Source organism: Narcine bancroftii, chromosome 3, assembly GCF_036971445.1.
Source record: "Narcine bancroftii isolate sNarBan1 chromosome 3, sNarBan1.hap1, whole genome shotgun sequence".
Lineage (NCBI taxonomy): Eukaryota > Metazoa > Chordata > Chondrichthyes > Torpediniformes > Narcinidae > Narcine > Narcine bancroftii.
The window spans coordinates 66,980,522-66,996,421 of NC_091471.1; the positions used below are offsets into that span (position 1 = coordinate 66,980,522).

General features: G+C 39.1%; 1 protein-coding gene across 2 annotated transcripts in view; it reads right to left on the reverse strand.

Moving 5' to 3' along the window:
* The window catches only part of npr2 (natriuretic peptide receptor 2), a 170,363-nt gene that overhangs the window by 100,013 nt on the left and 54,450 nt on the right, over positions 1 to 15,900 (reverse strand). For both annotated transcript variants that reach the window (XR_011353438.1, XM_069924222.1), the window contains exons 6-9: positions 11,203 to 11,297; positions 9,614 to 9,749; positions 7,395 to 7,479; positions 6,715 to 6,835 (exon numbers count right to left, since the gene is read on the reverse strand). Coding sequence is in view for 1 of the 2 variants with exons in the window: in XM_069924222.1 (XP_069780323.1) it covers positions 6,715 to 6,835; positions 7,395 to 7,479; positions 9,614 to 9,749; positions 11,203 to 11,297 (437 nt within the window). In the remaining variant the exon portion in view is untranslated. The remainder of the gene's footprint in view (positions 1 to 6,714; positions 6,836 to 7,394; positions 7,480 to 9,613; positions 9,750 to 11,202; positions 11,298 to 15,900) is intronic.

Genomic DNA, 15,900 nt, shown 5'->3' on the forward strand with positions numbered 1-15,900 from the left:
GTAAGTCAGATAACAAAACAGTCTGTATTATATGGGGGAAAGGCCAAACAATCAGGTAAAGGCTAACAATTATAATTATATTCATTCCACAAAGAGTCAGGCTGTACCATTTACATCAAAAAAATCCAATGAGCTTATCTGGGTTATAATCAGCATATCATTCATTGTCAACATTTTAGGGTTTATGATCGAAAAGAAACTTGCAAAGGCCCGTTCTTCAAATCCATCTGCCATTCCACATCTGGACATTATACAATGAGTGTGATGGAATACCTTCCGTTTACTTGTCTGCACTGTGATTGTTACTTGACTAACAACTGGACACATGAATGCAAAGGTGGGCTGGAAGGAGATCAAGGTAAATGAAGCTTATCCCACTGGAAGAAATCAGCAGGTGAAGCATCATCGTGGAAGAAAAGAGTTGTCAACATTTTTGGTCAAAACCCTTCAAGATTGAGAGTTCCGATCGGATGTAACCATGATAATGAGGACAGGCTGGGAGGGGTTAGACAGTGACCAATAGATTAGGGAATCAGGGAGGGGGTAATAGATGAAGGATTCTCTGTGGATTGTCACTTTGTTGTGGTGGAGAACTTGGTGTGGTCCTGAGATCCTGAGAGCAATTTCATCTGGAGCTATGCTCCTGGTAGGACCACTCATGGTGGTACGATTGAGGGTGAGGTCCCTGACAAAGATCAATCTAACCAAGATCTCAAAGGTGGAACAAGTGAACAAATTTACTTTGAACTCAATGATTGTGAAAGTGGATGAAAGCTGCATCAAATCCATCAGCTCCAATCATCGCGATTTTCATACCATTCGAATTAATGCGTTGATTTGTGAAGTATCGTGTACTTCTTGGAGTGCAACATCAAGAACACGTTAAACAAATTCATGCACAGGGATCTTCGCTTGGTGGGCTTCTTTCCAAAATTGGACTCATAAGTTACTTGAGAGCCCATAGAATTGAAGACCATCATCCTCCTCCTTGAGGGATAGCCATGATGACAAATGGATGAGGAACAAACTTGGAGGTGGAGGCAGATAATTGTAAGGTGCTAGACAAAGTGAGAGAGATTAAAGGTAAAAATACTTGAGGAAGATGCGTTCTGCAGGTTAGGGTAGGAGATGGCTATAAAGGGTGATCAGTGGAGACAATGATGGATTCTGAAAAGTGGAGAAGATGATAATGGGAGCTCTTAGGGGAGAGGACAAATTGGACAAGATGGAAGTGAAAGGGGAAGGGGATTGGGGTAATGTGGGTGATAAATGATGGAACCACAAGGGAAGGGGGTTGGGAATGAATGGAACTATGAGTTGGAGTGTGTTTGGAAAGTAGGTCTCATTACCAATCAACAGGACCATCCTTGTTTGAACCCACAGGAGATGGGTGAGATTTTAAATGAATATTTATCATCAGTCTTCAATAGGGAGTAAACCACAGAAGATGAGGAATTGAAGGAAATGAGCTCTGTTGCCCTGGACTATGTACAAGTACTAGGTTGGGTGAAGTGACAGAAGACGAGAGGGTGACTAATATTGTGCCATTATTTTTTTAAAAAGCATAAGGACAAGTCTGGGTACTACAGGCCAGTGAAATTGACATCAGTGGTCAGAAAGTTGCTAAAGCAGATTCTGAGGGACAGGATCTACTGGCTTTTGGATAGTTAGGGAGTGATTGGAGACATCATAGATTCATTCATGGCAGATTGTGTTTCATAAATTTGATCGTCTTTATGAAAATTATGTCTGAAGAAATTGATGATGGTATAGCAGAGAAAATCAGTGATATGGACTTTTGTAAGGCCTTAGATCAGGCCCCATGTGGCAGGTTAGTCTAGAAATTTAAATCACATGGGATCGAAGGTGAGTTGGCCCATAGAATTCAAAACTGGCTTAATGGAAGGAGGCAGAGGATAGTCGTGAAAGACTGTCTCTCTGAATGGAGGCCTGTGTCCCAACAGGATTAGTACAGGGTCGACTGCTGTTCACCATCTTCAATGTATGAACAATTTGGATGGCAATGTAGTTAACATGATTATAAATTTGCAGATGACACCAAGATTGGTGGTATAGTGGACAGTGAGAAAGGATATCTAATTTTACAACATGATCTAGATCAGATAGGAAGATGAGCCAATGAGTGGCAAATGGAATTTAACTCTGACGAGTATGAAATAATACATTTTGATAAGGCAAGCCAAGATAGGACTTAATGGTGAATGGTAAGATATTGGAGAGTGTTGTACGATGGAGAGACTTTGAACTACAGATACATGGTTCCTTTTAAATGCAACACTGTGGATAAGAAGGCATTTGGCATGATTTCCTTCATTGGATGGGGTATAAAGTATAAAAATTGGGACCCTATGATTCAGCTACACAAGGAGTTGGTGAGACCACATTTGTACACTAGATCACTATGTACAGTTCTGCTTACCCAACTGCAGGAAGGACATCAACCATGACTGGAGGAGTTGTGTTATAGGGAGATGTTGGATTGACTGGGACTTTATTCCTTGGACAAAAAGGAGACTGAGGGTGATCTTAGAGGTTCACAAAATCATTAGGTTCTTGGATAAAGTGAATGCTCAGTCTTCTGCACATAGTAGATGTCACTGTGTTGGTGCTGCACAATTGCTCAGTAAACAGAAGTGTAAGGTGTTCCTTCCATCTGATAGCCTCCCAATCAGGGTCACTTGAAACCATGGATTGCAGATGTTGGATGGTTTTTACAAGCAGATTCTACAAATTGGAATTAATGGTTGTAAAACTAAAAATGCTGGGCAGATCAATGGCCAGGGTTGCCCATCCAGTATGGACACTGGAAATGAAGAAGGTAATAGGAAACTGATTAAGTATTTTTCCCTTGTGTAATCATGAACTCAACATTGATCAAGGTCACAGGTCAAAGAAGGACCCTTCCTCAAAGGAGAACAGGGGAGACAACTACAATTCGGAGGGTCAGAGATCATGATAGATGGAGAGACATCATTGCCCATGCCGAATGGCAAGGCACCTGAATAAATTAGATGATACCATAACTAGAGTGGATAGGTTTCAGGTGAGAGGGGAAAGATTTAACAGGGACCTGAAAATGCAACTTTTTCCACTCAGAAAGTAGTCTTTATTCAAAACAAGAAAAAACTAGAAATAGGCACAATGCTTATTTGCATTTACTCTATCTATACCCATCATAATTTTGCATATCTCTATAAGTTTTTGCAATCTCACAAAACAGCATTCTCTGGTCCTCAGTGCAACACTACGAACACACATATAGATATAACACACATATAAATGATACATATGCACAGTACATATATACAATTAATATTACCTTTTCCATAGAAACTCTTATCCGTTGCACTCACTATTGAATCCCCTATCAATACAGCTCATCTTACCTCCTCCCTCCTTTTCTTAGCCACAGGGCCAGATTTTGTGCCAGAGATCTGAATGCCATAGCTTGTCACTAGTAGGTCATCACACTCAACAGTATACATATTATTGGATAATTATTCTCAAGCCAAGTAGGAACAGCTTGGTAAATCACATTCACTCCTCACATCTGAGAGAGAACAATTGCCTTCACAAATCAAGGGAGTACCAACTGCCCGGACGTGGAGACTGTGTACTGAAATATAGATCTCCAAAAGGGAACTGATCAAAGGAAATGTTTCACTCTGAACTAGTTCCTGACTGATATTGGCCAGTAGTTACTGTAATAGTGATCTGTTTCATTCAGATGGGAATATTTATCTGATTATAATATATTTTTTTCATATTCTTGGGAGATGAACAACCAAGAAAATAGGCAACGAATATCTTCCCATTATGGCATGATTAATGTGCTAATTATTACAATCAGAACCCTGCTGGAATGTTCTAATTTCCCTCAAACCCCTAGCGCAAGGAGTGATGAGCAATTCTGTGTGGAGTCCTGCTAGATGCACTAAAACTTTACTCTCCACAATAATGTCTGATATAAACATGCAGAGCGCAGGAAGACAATGAAAGGAACCAAAATAAGACAGAGACACAATCACAAGAGAGGCACTGGAGACCTGTCACTGCCAAGAGATGGAGACAGAGAGAAGATACAGCCCAAGTTAGGCCTGCACTAGATATGGCACAAGGCTTAGGGCACAGCACCCCCCCAAGATTCTACAATGTTGAAAGGGAGAAAGGTATTCCTTATCAAAGGGAAACAGACACCTAAGGAAGAACAGCAAAGCCTGTTTGATCAAAGCTGATACTAGAGGATGCACTACTAAATTAGCTTTATACCACAGCTCCACAACAAGCCCCTCGGTAATTGTAATCGAACAGGATCAGATGCAGAACAGTCTGCATCATGGGTACAGACTTTGCGATTACAGCATTTTACTTACAAACACTGTCGGCTTCTTTAACAGCCTGTTTAAAGCCTGAATGGAGCATTAGGTAGGACTGGACAGTTGAATACTTCAGAGCAGATTTGTGTCTCACATACAACAAGGACTTGGAGCCAGAGTAAAGAAATCAGCAATGGGATAGCTAACTGGAAGGTTTATTTCCTTCTTTTTGTCTTTCATTTTTGGCAGCATTTAATTATTATTATCGGTCATCCTTCAGTTCGAAGAAGACATGTTGATGTGCAGTTATCAGTGGACACCAAGATGACTTTGCAGTCCCAGTCTGGAAGCGCAGTCTAGCACAATAGGGGCACTCGAAGTCCATTTTTGTATTAACTGTGGCTGCTGCTTTGTGACATCATTCATGGTTTTCCATCAATTTTTGACAGTGCCTGTCTTCAAAACTGTTGTAGGCTTCATCGCCCAGGGCTCGCCAATGGGATCTGTCAGCAGCTGCAGCTTCTAGTTCTTTGGCTGGATGCCACAGTAGTGTATGGTTTCTTTCACAGTGTCTTTAGAGCGCTGTGTGGACAATTTTTCCACCTGGCTGCTTTGTGAATTAAAAAAAACCTTTTCCAATAGTTTTAAATGCTGACAATGTCCAATATCTGAAAGAGAGAGAGAGATATACCAAGACATCCAAATCTAAGACCTCTACAATCTGGCCTTGACTACAGTCCATCCAGTCAGCACAGAATTCCAATGTCCTACTCCAATCATCCATCACCACAAGGTTTAATATCTCCTGTGGTTAGCAGTCTTGGTGGCTTGTTCAATATGGTAGTTCGAATCAAAGCTATCATCCTGAATCTTTATTACCAATCTTCTAAACAGAGCAGACATGGCGAACGTGAGCACAAATTAAGTTTCCATGCAGGGAGACAATGACCAAAACAAGACCATTGTATCTCAAGAACAAGCAGGGGCAAAGGAACCAGAACTCACAGTCTTGATGATTGCATGAACCAGCCATATCCTCAGCAAAGAAGCATCTCTCTGCTTCAACACACACTCTGCTCAGTTCAACCCTTAAGAATAGCTCTTTTGCATCAATATTTGCAGAATAGAAAGAAAGGCTTCCATCAATAATAGCTACAGAGCTCTGGATTTTCCAAGAGGCTTTGTGGCCAATAAAGCCCATTTGAAATGTAATCGCTGTTATATCATGGAAATTGTAGCCACTAATCTGTTCCAAAATTCCTTTATTGTCATGTAATAGTACAGAACATGGAATTGCTTCTGCTTTCCAAAAGGCAGACAAAAAGTCACCAGTAGTGACACTATGTGCCCCATTATAGTAAGAGAGAAAGAGAAGCAAAAGAGAATCACTGAGCATCCATGGATTCACCTCCTGTGCTCCCGCAGCATCTGCAGCCTCGATCCATCGGGAACATGAGCTCCAGATCTAAACCTCTGACATGATCAGGAAGCCTTCATTGCCTGAGGCCTTTGGGGAGCCATTCTTGCCTTCATCTCCCTCTTGAAACCTGGCTTTGATACCTGGTTCCTATGAGCCAGTCTCCAGCAGCCCACAGTCTTTAAAAAACATTTTAAATTAAAAAAAAATATTTTATTTGCTGGTATTTAATTTATATATTTGTTTAAAATTATATATATTTTATATATATAAATTAAATTTAAATTGTGGGTCTCATTCGTCTGCTGTCATGACCACCTTTGCTGTCTATTCTGGTTCACCTTCTCCTTGTTTCTGGTGTCCTGTACCGGTCGAATGTTCCTCAAAGTATGTAACACAGGCCCCAGCATCATGGGTACAGACTTTGCGATTACAGCATTTTACTTACAAACACTGTTGGCTTCTTTAACAGCCTGTTTAAAGCCTGAATGGAGCATTAGGTAGGACTGGACAGTTGAATACTTCAGAGCAGATTTGTGTCTCCACTCTCTGGGATCTGTATGAATGGCAGCGCTGCCATTTTTTTGAACAGCAAATTCCCACAAAATAAGTCAACCTTTTTGAATGATATTTATTTTCGAGAATCCAGTGATAACTGCACAAATTAATGTAGAGAGATTTTTTCCTTCACCCAAGAGTCCAGATAGACTGCCCTTGACATCTTACCCAAAACAACCAACTATGCAGCATTCCCTCAAAATTACATTGGAGTTGTAGCCTGGATTTGTATACTGCAGTCTCTGAAGGGACTTTCAGCTGGCTGTCTCTCCAGGAGCTGTTAATAGGTGACAACATCCTGATGCACAGGCTTGTCTTCAGATTTTGTTATTGGTCTTGTTGGTATGAGAAGATCCAACAATTTTATTTAATTTCCACAGCAATAGGCTTGTGAGCACTCACCAGGGACAATGTAAGCCTGCTGCCAGCACTCTTCCGATACTTATCAGTGTTCCCCATCTGCAATTCTTCCCATCGGATCCGCCACATCATACTGGCCAATTCTTTCTCTAGCTTTAGTTTTCTGTAAAACATCATTTCATTTTGCGTCATGAATATCCTTCTCTGAATCCGGTATTAACTATGTATTGTGATCTCTAAAGCTAGTTCTATTTAATGTGGGAACATAGATATTATCTTCATAAGAATAACCCCCAGGTTCTGGCTGGGCAGTCTTCAACTCAGTGATAAGAGTGGGATTTTTTTCCCCCATATCAGGTGGCCCACACCCTCCATCTTCGCTTTTCTTCTGATCCATCTAGTTTCTCCCATCCACACCAGCCCCACCCTTACCTGCCAAACCTTGCCTCCCTCCTCCCCTCTACACTTTCCCTCCTGCTGCGGAGTCTTGACCACGTCCACAGATCCCACTTGGCACATTAATTTCCTCCTGTGGTTTTTAGCACCTGTTTGTCTTTATAGTTTATTATTGTTGAATTATCATCTATTTAGTAGGATTATTATTTTTAATCTTAGTTGCTTTAAATAAGAATAGAAATCATCTCTATTGAAAAAAAATGTAATCAAAATTTGTCAAATATTTTCCTTTTATAAGGAAACAGATTTCTAAACACTTTACCTACCGGTAAGCAAGGAAACTTGAGATTCCAAAAATAGTCAGTGTGAGTCCAGTTCCCAGAGCAACGATTCCAAGAAGAGACAAGCTAGCTATGGAAGCAAAAAGATTGAACTATTTACAAGTGTACTCAGGAGGAGTGACTGGTTCCTCATTTCAATATAAAACAAACTTCACATTTTGCCTTGGACCTTTTAGAAAATAAAAAAAAGTTTCTCATTCCTCTTGCCAAGATAGGACAACATTATATTTCTGGGAATTGTTTTTTTCAGTATGATATTTCAAATATTAAACATTATTAAACATTCACCAGATATAAATTCCTACGCTGGCATAAAAATTTCATTTGGCGCTGCATTGTGGTTGATTTGAGGCAAAGGGCTTGGCCAATATCTTCTGGGATGAAGAAATTATGCAGTAGGCATTTCGGTCAAATACATTAAGATGCTGATCATTATTAGTGTCCATTCTTGATTGAACCAATTACTGATTTTTCCTATCATCACAGATATACAAGCCTTTGGCACCAGGAAAGAATTCATCACAAGGTTGGGCAGGCTCAGTCATAGAATCATTGATTCAAATGCGCCGCGGTTTGTAAGCGGTTTGTGTGTTCTCATTGTGCCCATGAGTGTTTCCTCTTGGTGCTCTGGTTTCCTTCCATGTTCCAAAGATTGTATGGGATTACTAAGTTAATTGGTCATATGGGTGCAATTGAAAATTTCAGGCTCATAGGCCAGAAGGGCCTCTATTGCTAAATTCAAAATTCTAAGTTAAGAAACAGGCCTTTCAGCTAAACTTGTCCAAATGAATCAAGGTGTCTATTTAAGCTACTCCAATTTGCCTGTGTTTAACCCATATCACTCGGAACCTATCCAATCTACGTACTGCCTAAAGACTCTTTTCAACATTGCAATTAAACATGCCTCTACCAGTTTCTCCGACAGCTCACCACCCTCATTGCCCCTTTACACCTTTCCCTTCCCATCTTACATTTATATCCTCTAGTTTCAGAATCCCTTTTTCTTGGAAAGGGTCAATGATCTTATCCATCTCCCTCATTGAAACATAGAACATTATAGCACAGAAGTAGACCCTTCAACCCATCTAGTCTGTGCCGAACTATTATTCTGCCTATTTGTATTGACTTACACTTGTGCATTATATCCCTCCCATCCATTTACCTATCCAATCTACTCTTAAATGATGAAATCGAACCCACCTCCTCTGGCAACTCATTCCACACACTCACCACCCTCTGAATAAAGAAATTCTCCCTAATGTTCCCCTTAAACATTTCACCTTTCATTTTTAACCTATGTCCTCTCATTCTTGTCTCATCCAATCTCAGTGGAAAAGACTTGCTTGCATTTACCCAATCCAAATCCCTCATAATTTTGTATACCTGAATCAGATCACCCCCTCATTCTCCGATGTCCCAGGGAGTAAAATTCCTAACTAATTCTACCTTTCCCTATAACTAAATTCCTCAAGCCCCTGCAACATCCTTGTAAATTTTCTTTCTCCTCTTTTAATCTTAATGATATCTTTCCTACAGTTAGATGACCAAAAGTGCACACAATACTTCATCTTTGTCCTCACTAATGTACTGCTCAACCAAGATAAAAGATAAAAAGGGATGCTAGGAAAAATTATAATTCAGAATAATTAGAATCTAGAATTCACCATCTGTAAGGGCAGGGGAAGCAGAATTAATCAATGAATGAGGCAGGTAGTTAACAGAGAATAAAGTTATTGGAAGAAAAGAAAGGGGATTGGTAAAATGGCTCCATAGGAATTATCATAGTCTCAAGTTAGAGAAGCAATTGAATGGCTTTCTCCTGCAGATTTATTTGAAAGTAATTTCTGTCTTTTCTTTAACTGAGACACCATTTACAACCATTGAGGGGTACAAGAAGAGAACAGAAATATGATATTAAGATAAATAATAAATCTGAATGGATTGAATGATGGAGCAGGTTTGAGAGGCGACATTTGGTACCATTTTCTATTTCCAATTGACCCACTGAAAAAATGATTTTAGGAATACATGACTAGTCAAGGCAATTAAATGACAAATATTTCAATTATAAATCTCCAATATTGGGTACTATACTGGCTATTCATGCTACATGATTTTAAACAGTTTTATATTGTAGGACAATGTCATACAGCATCTAAAGAAATTGGAGGTCTTCAAAATATCACAAAAATCAGAATCAATACCTTTCTGGCAGATAGTTTCATCAGCTTCAAATGCACATGGAGGATTGTCTGATGGAATATAGCCCAATGGCCAGTTAATCTCTACATTGGGAATCCAGGAAATTTGTTTTTTTATTCCTAGATAGTGAGCAACAACCTGTACAATGCAACAAAATTCAGTTAAATGTACACCACGTGGCCTTCACTATTACAACATAATCAAGAATGACACAATTATTGTTATGCATGATCTAAAATCAAAATAAAATTGTGTTTGTGAACTTGCAAACATACGCTATCCAAAATAGTCCTAGAAATCAAAATGTACTGGTGACTCTAATTAGAAAAAAAAGTATTCAGTGTTATAAAAGTTCACTTCCAACGTTGAAGGAGTAGGAGAAAACATTGTCAAAATCAGGGATTCATACCAGCAGCAACTTTTCATATTTGATGGAAGTGTTGGAAATTAAACCATTGTAGATCCTGTTGTTATTCAAGCCTAGCTTGTGTATGACAATGGAGCATAAATATGCAAATCAATATATTTCCCTGAATCAATCACCAAGTGGCTATAGATGAAATTGTTCTCATTCTCTGAGTTATTCATGTTTTATTCCAGTGCTCTGGATTCCATATGCTGTATGGGATGGATGGCACAGAAGTGAAGATGGTTCACATGCCTGGGAGTCCATATTTTAAAGACTTCTCTTGGAGCCAACATAATGAAGTAACTGTAAAGAAGACCTACCAAACCTTCTGCTTTTAAAGCAGATTTAAGACATTTAGCATGTCATCGAAAACTCCAACAAACTTCTGCAGGTGTGGATCATATACTCGCTGGTTACATCACAGCCTGCTATGGTAATTTGAATGCCCAAGAACACAGAAGGTTGCAGAAGGTGGAAAACATAGCCAGGTCCATCACAGGCTCCAACCTCCAATCCACTGAATATCAAAAGGCAGCCAACAGCATAAAGGACTCCCATTATCTTGTCACAACCTCTTTTCACTTTTATGAGAGAAGCTATAGAAGCCTAAAACCCCCAGGCTCAAAAACAGTTTATTTCCAACAGTTATCAGACTGGAACCTCCATTTGGTACATTTGTCATTGATTGCATTATTGCAAGACACTTATTTGCACTAGGATTATTTTGAATATTTATATCTATCTTAGGCATTTACTGTCTCTTTTAATTTAATTAAATTAGTTTACTAATAAAGTTTTATTATATGTACCTGTTTGGCTGGTGAAAGTTAGAATTTTGAGTGTATGTATTATGTGAACATTGCACGATATATTTGCCATTGTACAAGTGGACTATATTAATACATTGTCCCACCATATTTTAAATGCATATTAATAAAAGAAAACTGTAATCTTATTTTTTCAGTGGGAAGCATGGACCTGAAACAAAATCACAATATTTTTGTTCGATGTTCCAACTTGCTCGTTCATTGAACCAGGAATTCCAGTTGAAACATTGGATTGTTGAACTTCCCCTATATAAATTTAGACATCATTTGGAGGGTTTTATACCTTGCAGAAATCTATCAGAACTACAAATAAATCAATACATGTAAAATGCAAAAATATTAAAGAAAGACTAACTTCATATTCGCCAGTTTCTGTGTTAACCATATTCCAGAGACTGAAGTCAAGGTCTCTATCACCACTTTTATCAATGCTCACCAATCCTGTGACACCTACATAAAAACATTTTTAAAAATTAAACATCCAAAATAAATTAGAAATTCAAATCAGCACTTGAATTTCCTGAAAAGAGCTCTTAATACTGAATTTACATATATTTTTATTTTTATTTTTCACACTATGAACCATATTGACCAAAATACACATAAACATTTCCCTCTTGAATATGCACAGTGTCATTTTCTCCCCTTTTCCCCCTCTCTTCCCTCCCTCCTTCACCCCCCTCCCCACCCACTAAATGTTCAACATATACGATACATTAAACCCATTAAACAATGTTGTCACACAATGAAAATAAACAAGAAAATTGTGTCATCTACTTTTTTTAAAAAAATCCAGAGATCTTTCTTCTAAGTAATATAAGAAGTAAAGAGCTTGGCCTTGATTTGGATGAAGCACAAAAAAGATTTATTATGATAGCCTTAGCTGTAGCAAAAACATGTATAATGTCAACCTGGAAATCAGAAGAAAGCCTGAGAATACAGCAATGGTACATAGAAATTAATAAATGTATTCCATTGGAAAAAAATAACATGTAATTTAAGAAATAACATCACAGTATTCGAACAAATTTGGGAACACAACAGAGAGGGCCTACCGCGGACCTCCACCGCCTAAAGTGATAGAAGGAGAAGAAGACAAAATGAACTGAAACAGTGTGTTAAAGGAGATGACACAATTTTCTTGAGTTTACATTTTAATACATTTCATGATGCAATGATTCCTAGTTAGACTTTTATTAAACCCTGGCCTTATAATAATTACAAAAGTGTTCTTGTTGGATTGAGCACTGGTTTGAAAAATAACATGCATATAATCCCTATTATGTAACATCCATTCTTCCTTGTTGGGGAAATATTTTAACATTGGCCATTTATTTTAAATCAAAATCAATCGGATAACATTGTCCATGTGCCTGACTGACAAACAGGTTAGTTTCTCATAGGTTCTTACTTACAGTAACTCTTTGAAACAAGTAATAGGGACATTTGCTCAAAGATGGCAGTGTTCTTTGATTAAGTATGCAGATTAATTATATTGATGGACTCTTCAAATCTTCATCTGGGCAAAATTGTCTCAGTCTATCAGCTCTTCCTATTGTCCCATCCATCTCTTCCTCACCCTCTCTGCAATTCAAGACTAAGTTTTTTGTTTCCCCTTTATCTGTTCTAATAAATTATCAACCATCTGAAACTTCAACTTGCTTTCTCTTTGTACTGCCGCTGTCACAACTCACAAGGGCATTATTTTTTGATTTTGTTTCAGATATTCTGCAGGTTTTTTAACATTTTCAATTGCAATTTTATACACCTCCTTGCAGAAAGAAGCACCCAGAACATTCCTAGTAGACTGATCTTCGGTCAGGAGTCAAAAATGGGGGTACTGCTGGAGCTGTTCCAATGGCAGCGCAGCCACTGGTGCGGACATGCAGAGAGCATGGAGTGGAGACACAATGCTCCCCCGTGGGGTCTCCAACCACCCAGACACACTACCATCAGCTCCATACAGAATTTACACAACCTGTTAAAGGAGCCACAGATTATTCCTTTAAAATCCTGTGACCACAAGGCCTGAGCTCAAAATGGAAATGCTTAAGTCTGAGAGGTTGTGGACTCCAGGGACGCAGAAGACTGGCTCAGGACATCAGAAAACAGGGAGGCTACTCCCAGTTTGAGAATGAGAAGCAGAGAGAGATGACCCAGAGGATGATGACCACACCAATGGACCAGCGAGGAGCTCTGAGGCTAAAGAACACTGAGGCAGCAGACTGCTGGCGACTGACTAAAGAATGGTTGAAGTTGCACCATGTTTCAGAACAGAGGTGTGAGATGGTGCTGAGGATGCTGGAGGTTTCTGGATTATGTCAGAGGTTTGAATCTGCCACTTCATTTGCACTTAGCTGTGTGGCTGCAAACATTGCAGGAGCACTTGTGGCAAATCTGTGGACACTCAATGATTCTCTTTTGCTTCTTTTTCTATGACTGAAAGGGGAATTCAGCTGGTGGCAAATCTTTGTCTGCCTTACAATAGACTAAAGGAAATTTTGTGCAATGTCACATTTTCTGTTTTATTCTATGACAATAAAAGAATCTTGAATCTTAAAAAGGGATAAATTAACAAATGTTTCAGACTTTCTGTTCAGGATCAGTTAAGCATGGGAACTATTTCAGCCTTGTTTTACCAAGAGTCCTGGAATGCCAGAGGACCAATTTGCTCAAGCTTCTTCAACTGCAACTCCCAAACATGTGACCTATGCTATGCAAAAGTACACGTTACTCGTCTCAAGTCACAGATCTCTTGACTTGGAAAATGTAAAGCATTCCCTTTATTGTCTTTGGAACAAGTTTCTGGATTTCATTTCATATCCCACCAAATGGACTCTGAACATTTCTGATTAAAGGCTTCAGCTCAAAACATTTCTATGGACGTGCTGAATTTCTGCAGCACTTTGAGTGTTGCTTACATATAGGCAGAAACTGTTTTAAGTTTACCATGATCATCTCAGAGCTAATCTGAATAAGCAACAAATGTTATGCAAGTCTGTGATGCCCACTTCAAGAGAATAAATTAAAAAGAATTCACCATTTATTTGTAGTCGCCCTCAGCTTTTAATGCACAGTGCTGGATTTGAGGAGACATTTTTGAACTAAAGTAATGTGTGAGGAACAGCAGAGTTAGATAATGCAGTGCTCACAACCTGGCTTCAACTAAAATGCTGCTGTAACCAGTTTTTACATTTTCCCCGTGTCCTGCATGGGTTTTCTCTGGGTGCTCCTGTTCCCATCAAAAATGTACAGGGTTGGTAAGTTAATTGGGCAGCCTGGGTTAAAAGCATTAATTTAAGATCAAGATTGAAACCAAAATTAATGAATTTGTGGATTAAATATAGAGGATTATCAGTGGGAGTTTGATAGTCAGCAAAATCTTGTTGGGCTCCGCTGATCGATTATGCTGTCCACAACCAGATATACTTCTGTTTACCGTGGGTTCAGTTTTATTGGTGTGAGTCAAAGTTCATCAACGTTCAATTATTGTCATGTAATATACTCAATACACAGGTAATTTGATTTCTGCCTGCCATACAGGGGGAAAAAATTGCCATGAGCCTAACATAGTGCTCCCAATTATAAGAGAAAGGGAAGCAAAAAGGAGTCCCTTCAGAGACATTGAGCGCCCATGGATTCGCCTCTAGTACTTTAGCAAACTCCGCAATTGCTCGGAGAGGTTCCGATCAAAACTTCCAATACGATTAGGAGGGTTTCAGTGCCCAACACCCTTTGGCAGCCCTTCTTACCCTCAGCACCCTCTCAACTTCCAGTTCTGCTACCCGGTTCCCATGAGCCAGCCATCAGCCACCCGCAGCTCTACTGCCATGATTACTTTCCTGTAGGGTCATCACCTAGGCTTCTCTTTCTCAATGGGGGGAATGTTCTCCTATTTCTGGTCCATTGTGCCAGTCCGCTGCTCCCCCAGAGTCTGCAACATCTCATGGTCTACTGGAAAATGCATTATCCACCATTTTGGGAACAGACCTCCTTGGTTACAGGATGTAAATAAAACCAAGAATGTCAGCTCCTCCAATAGGGTGTTTAAAGCCTATTTGAAGCCATCGGCATCACAGCCAGACAGTAGAATCCCATGGAGCAGTGCTGTGTCGGTGCCACATTTAGTCAAATATTGCCGTGTGATCAAGAGCAGTCACTCTCATTTCACAATGGAAGTCAGGTGAATGATAGGGCTACTTGGATCAAGTAAGCAAAAAAGAGATGGATGGTTGTACTAGATCCAAAGCAGCCAAGGTTTTGGTCACAATTGGCAGTATTGTCAATCATGAGTTTTGGTGAAGCAGTAATTGTTGAGTTGGATTTTTTTCTTGCACTTAGTGGATACAAATATTTGAATAGTTTCCCACACTATCAAGTAGATTACAATATTGTGTTAGATCTAGAACAACGACTAGACAGAGGCACAGCTTATTCCAGAACAACAATTTTCAGCATGTTGTTTGGTCCCATGGACTTTCTAATGCCCAGAGTTCCCAGATATTTCATAGTCCTGCTTCAGTCACATCTATACACATTTCATTAAACTATTGAAGACCTTCACTTTTGACATCTCCTCCTCTTTTCCTATCTTATAGTAAGTTATTTGTTACATTTCCAGCTCCGATGAAAGGTAATTGACCTGAAATATTAACCTTATTTCTCTCCCCACTGATGCTGTCTATCCCGTGGAGCATTTCCACATTTTGTTTTTATTGTTGACAAAGTGCAACTATTCACAAAAGTAGAATTTGCCACTTCTTTGCTCATCCTTTCTATTAAAATTCCCATTGAGCCTTCTGCTATTGCATTCCACTGAATGTCAAGCCCCATTGCACACTATTTTTCTCCCCACTTTGTTTTTGCTACCTCTGTGCTATTTTTATATGTCTATTCTCAATAGACCACTTCAAACTTTCAGTTTAATGCTCATTCCCGCAGTCTTTTTCAAGAGCTACTTTCCTGTGTTTTTTTTTCATTTTTTGTTCATGTCTTTTGCATTAAAAAATTATCCTTTGCTTCTAAAATATTTATTCTCTTCGACCTTTCTTAA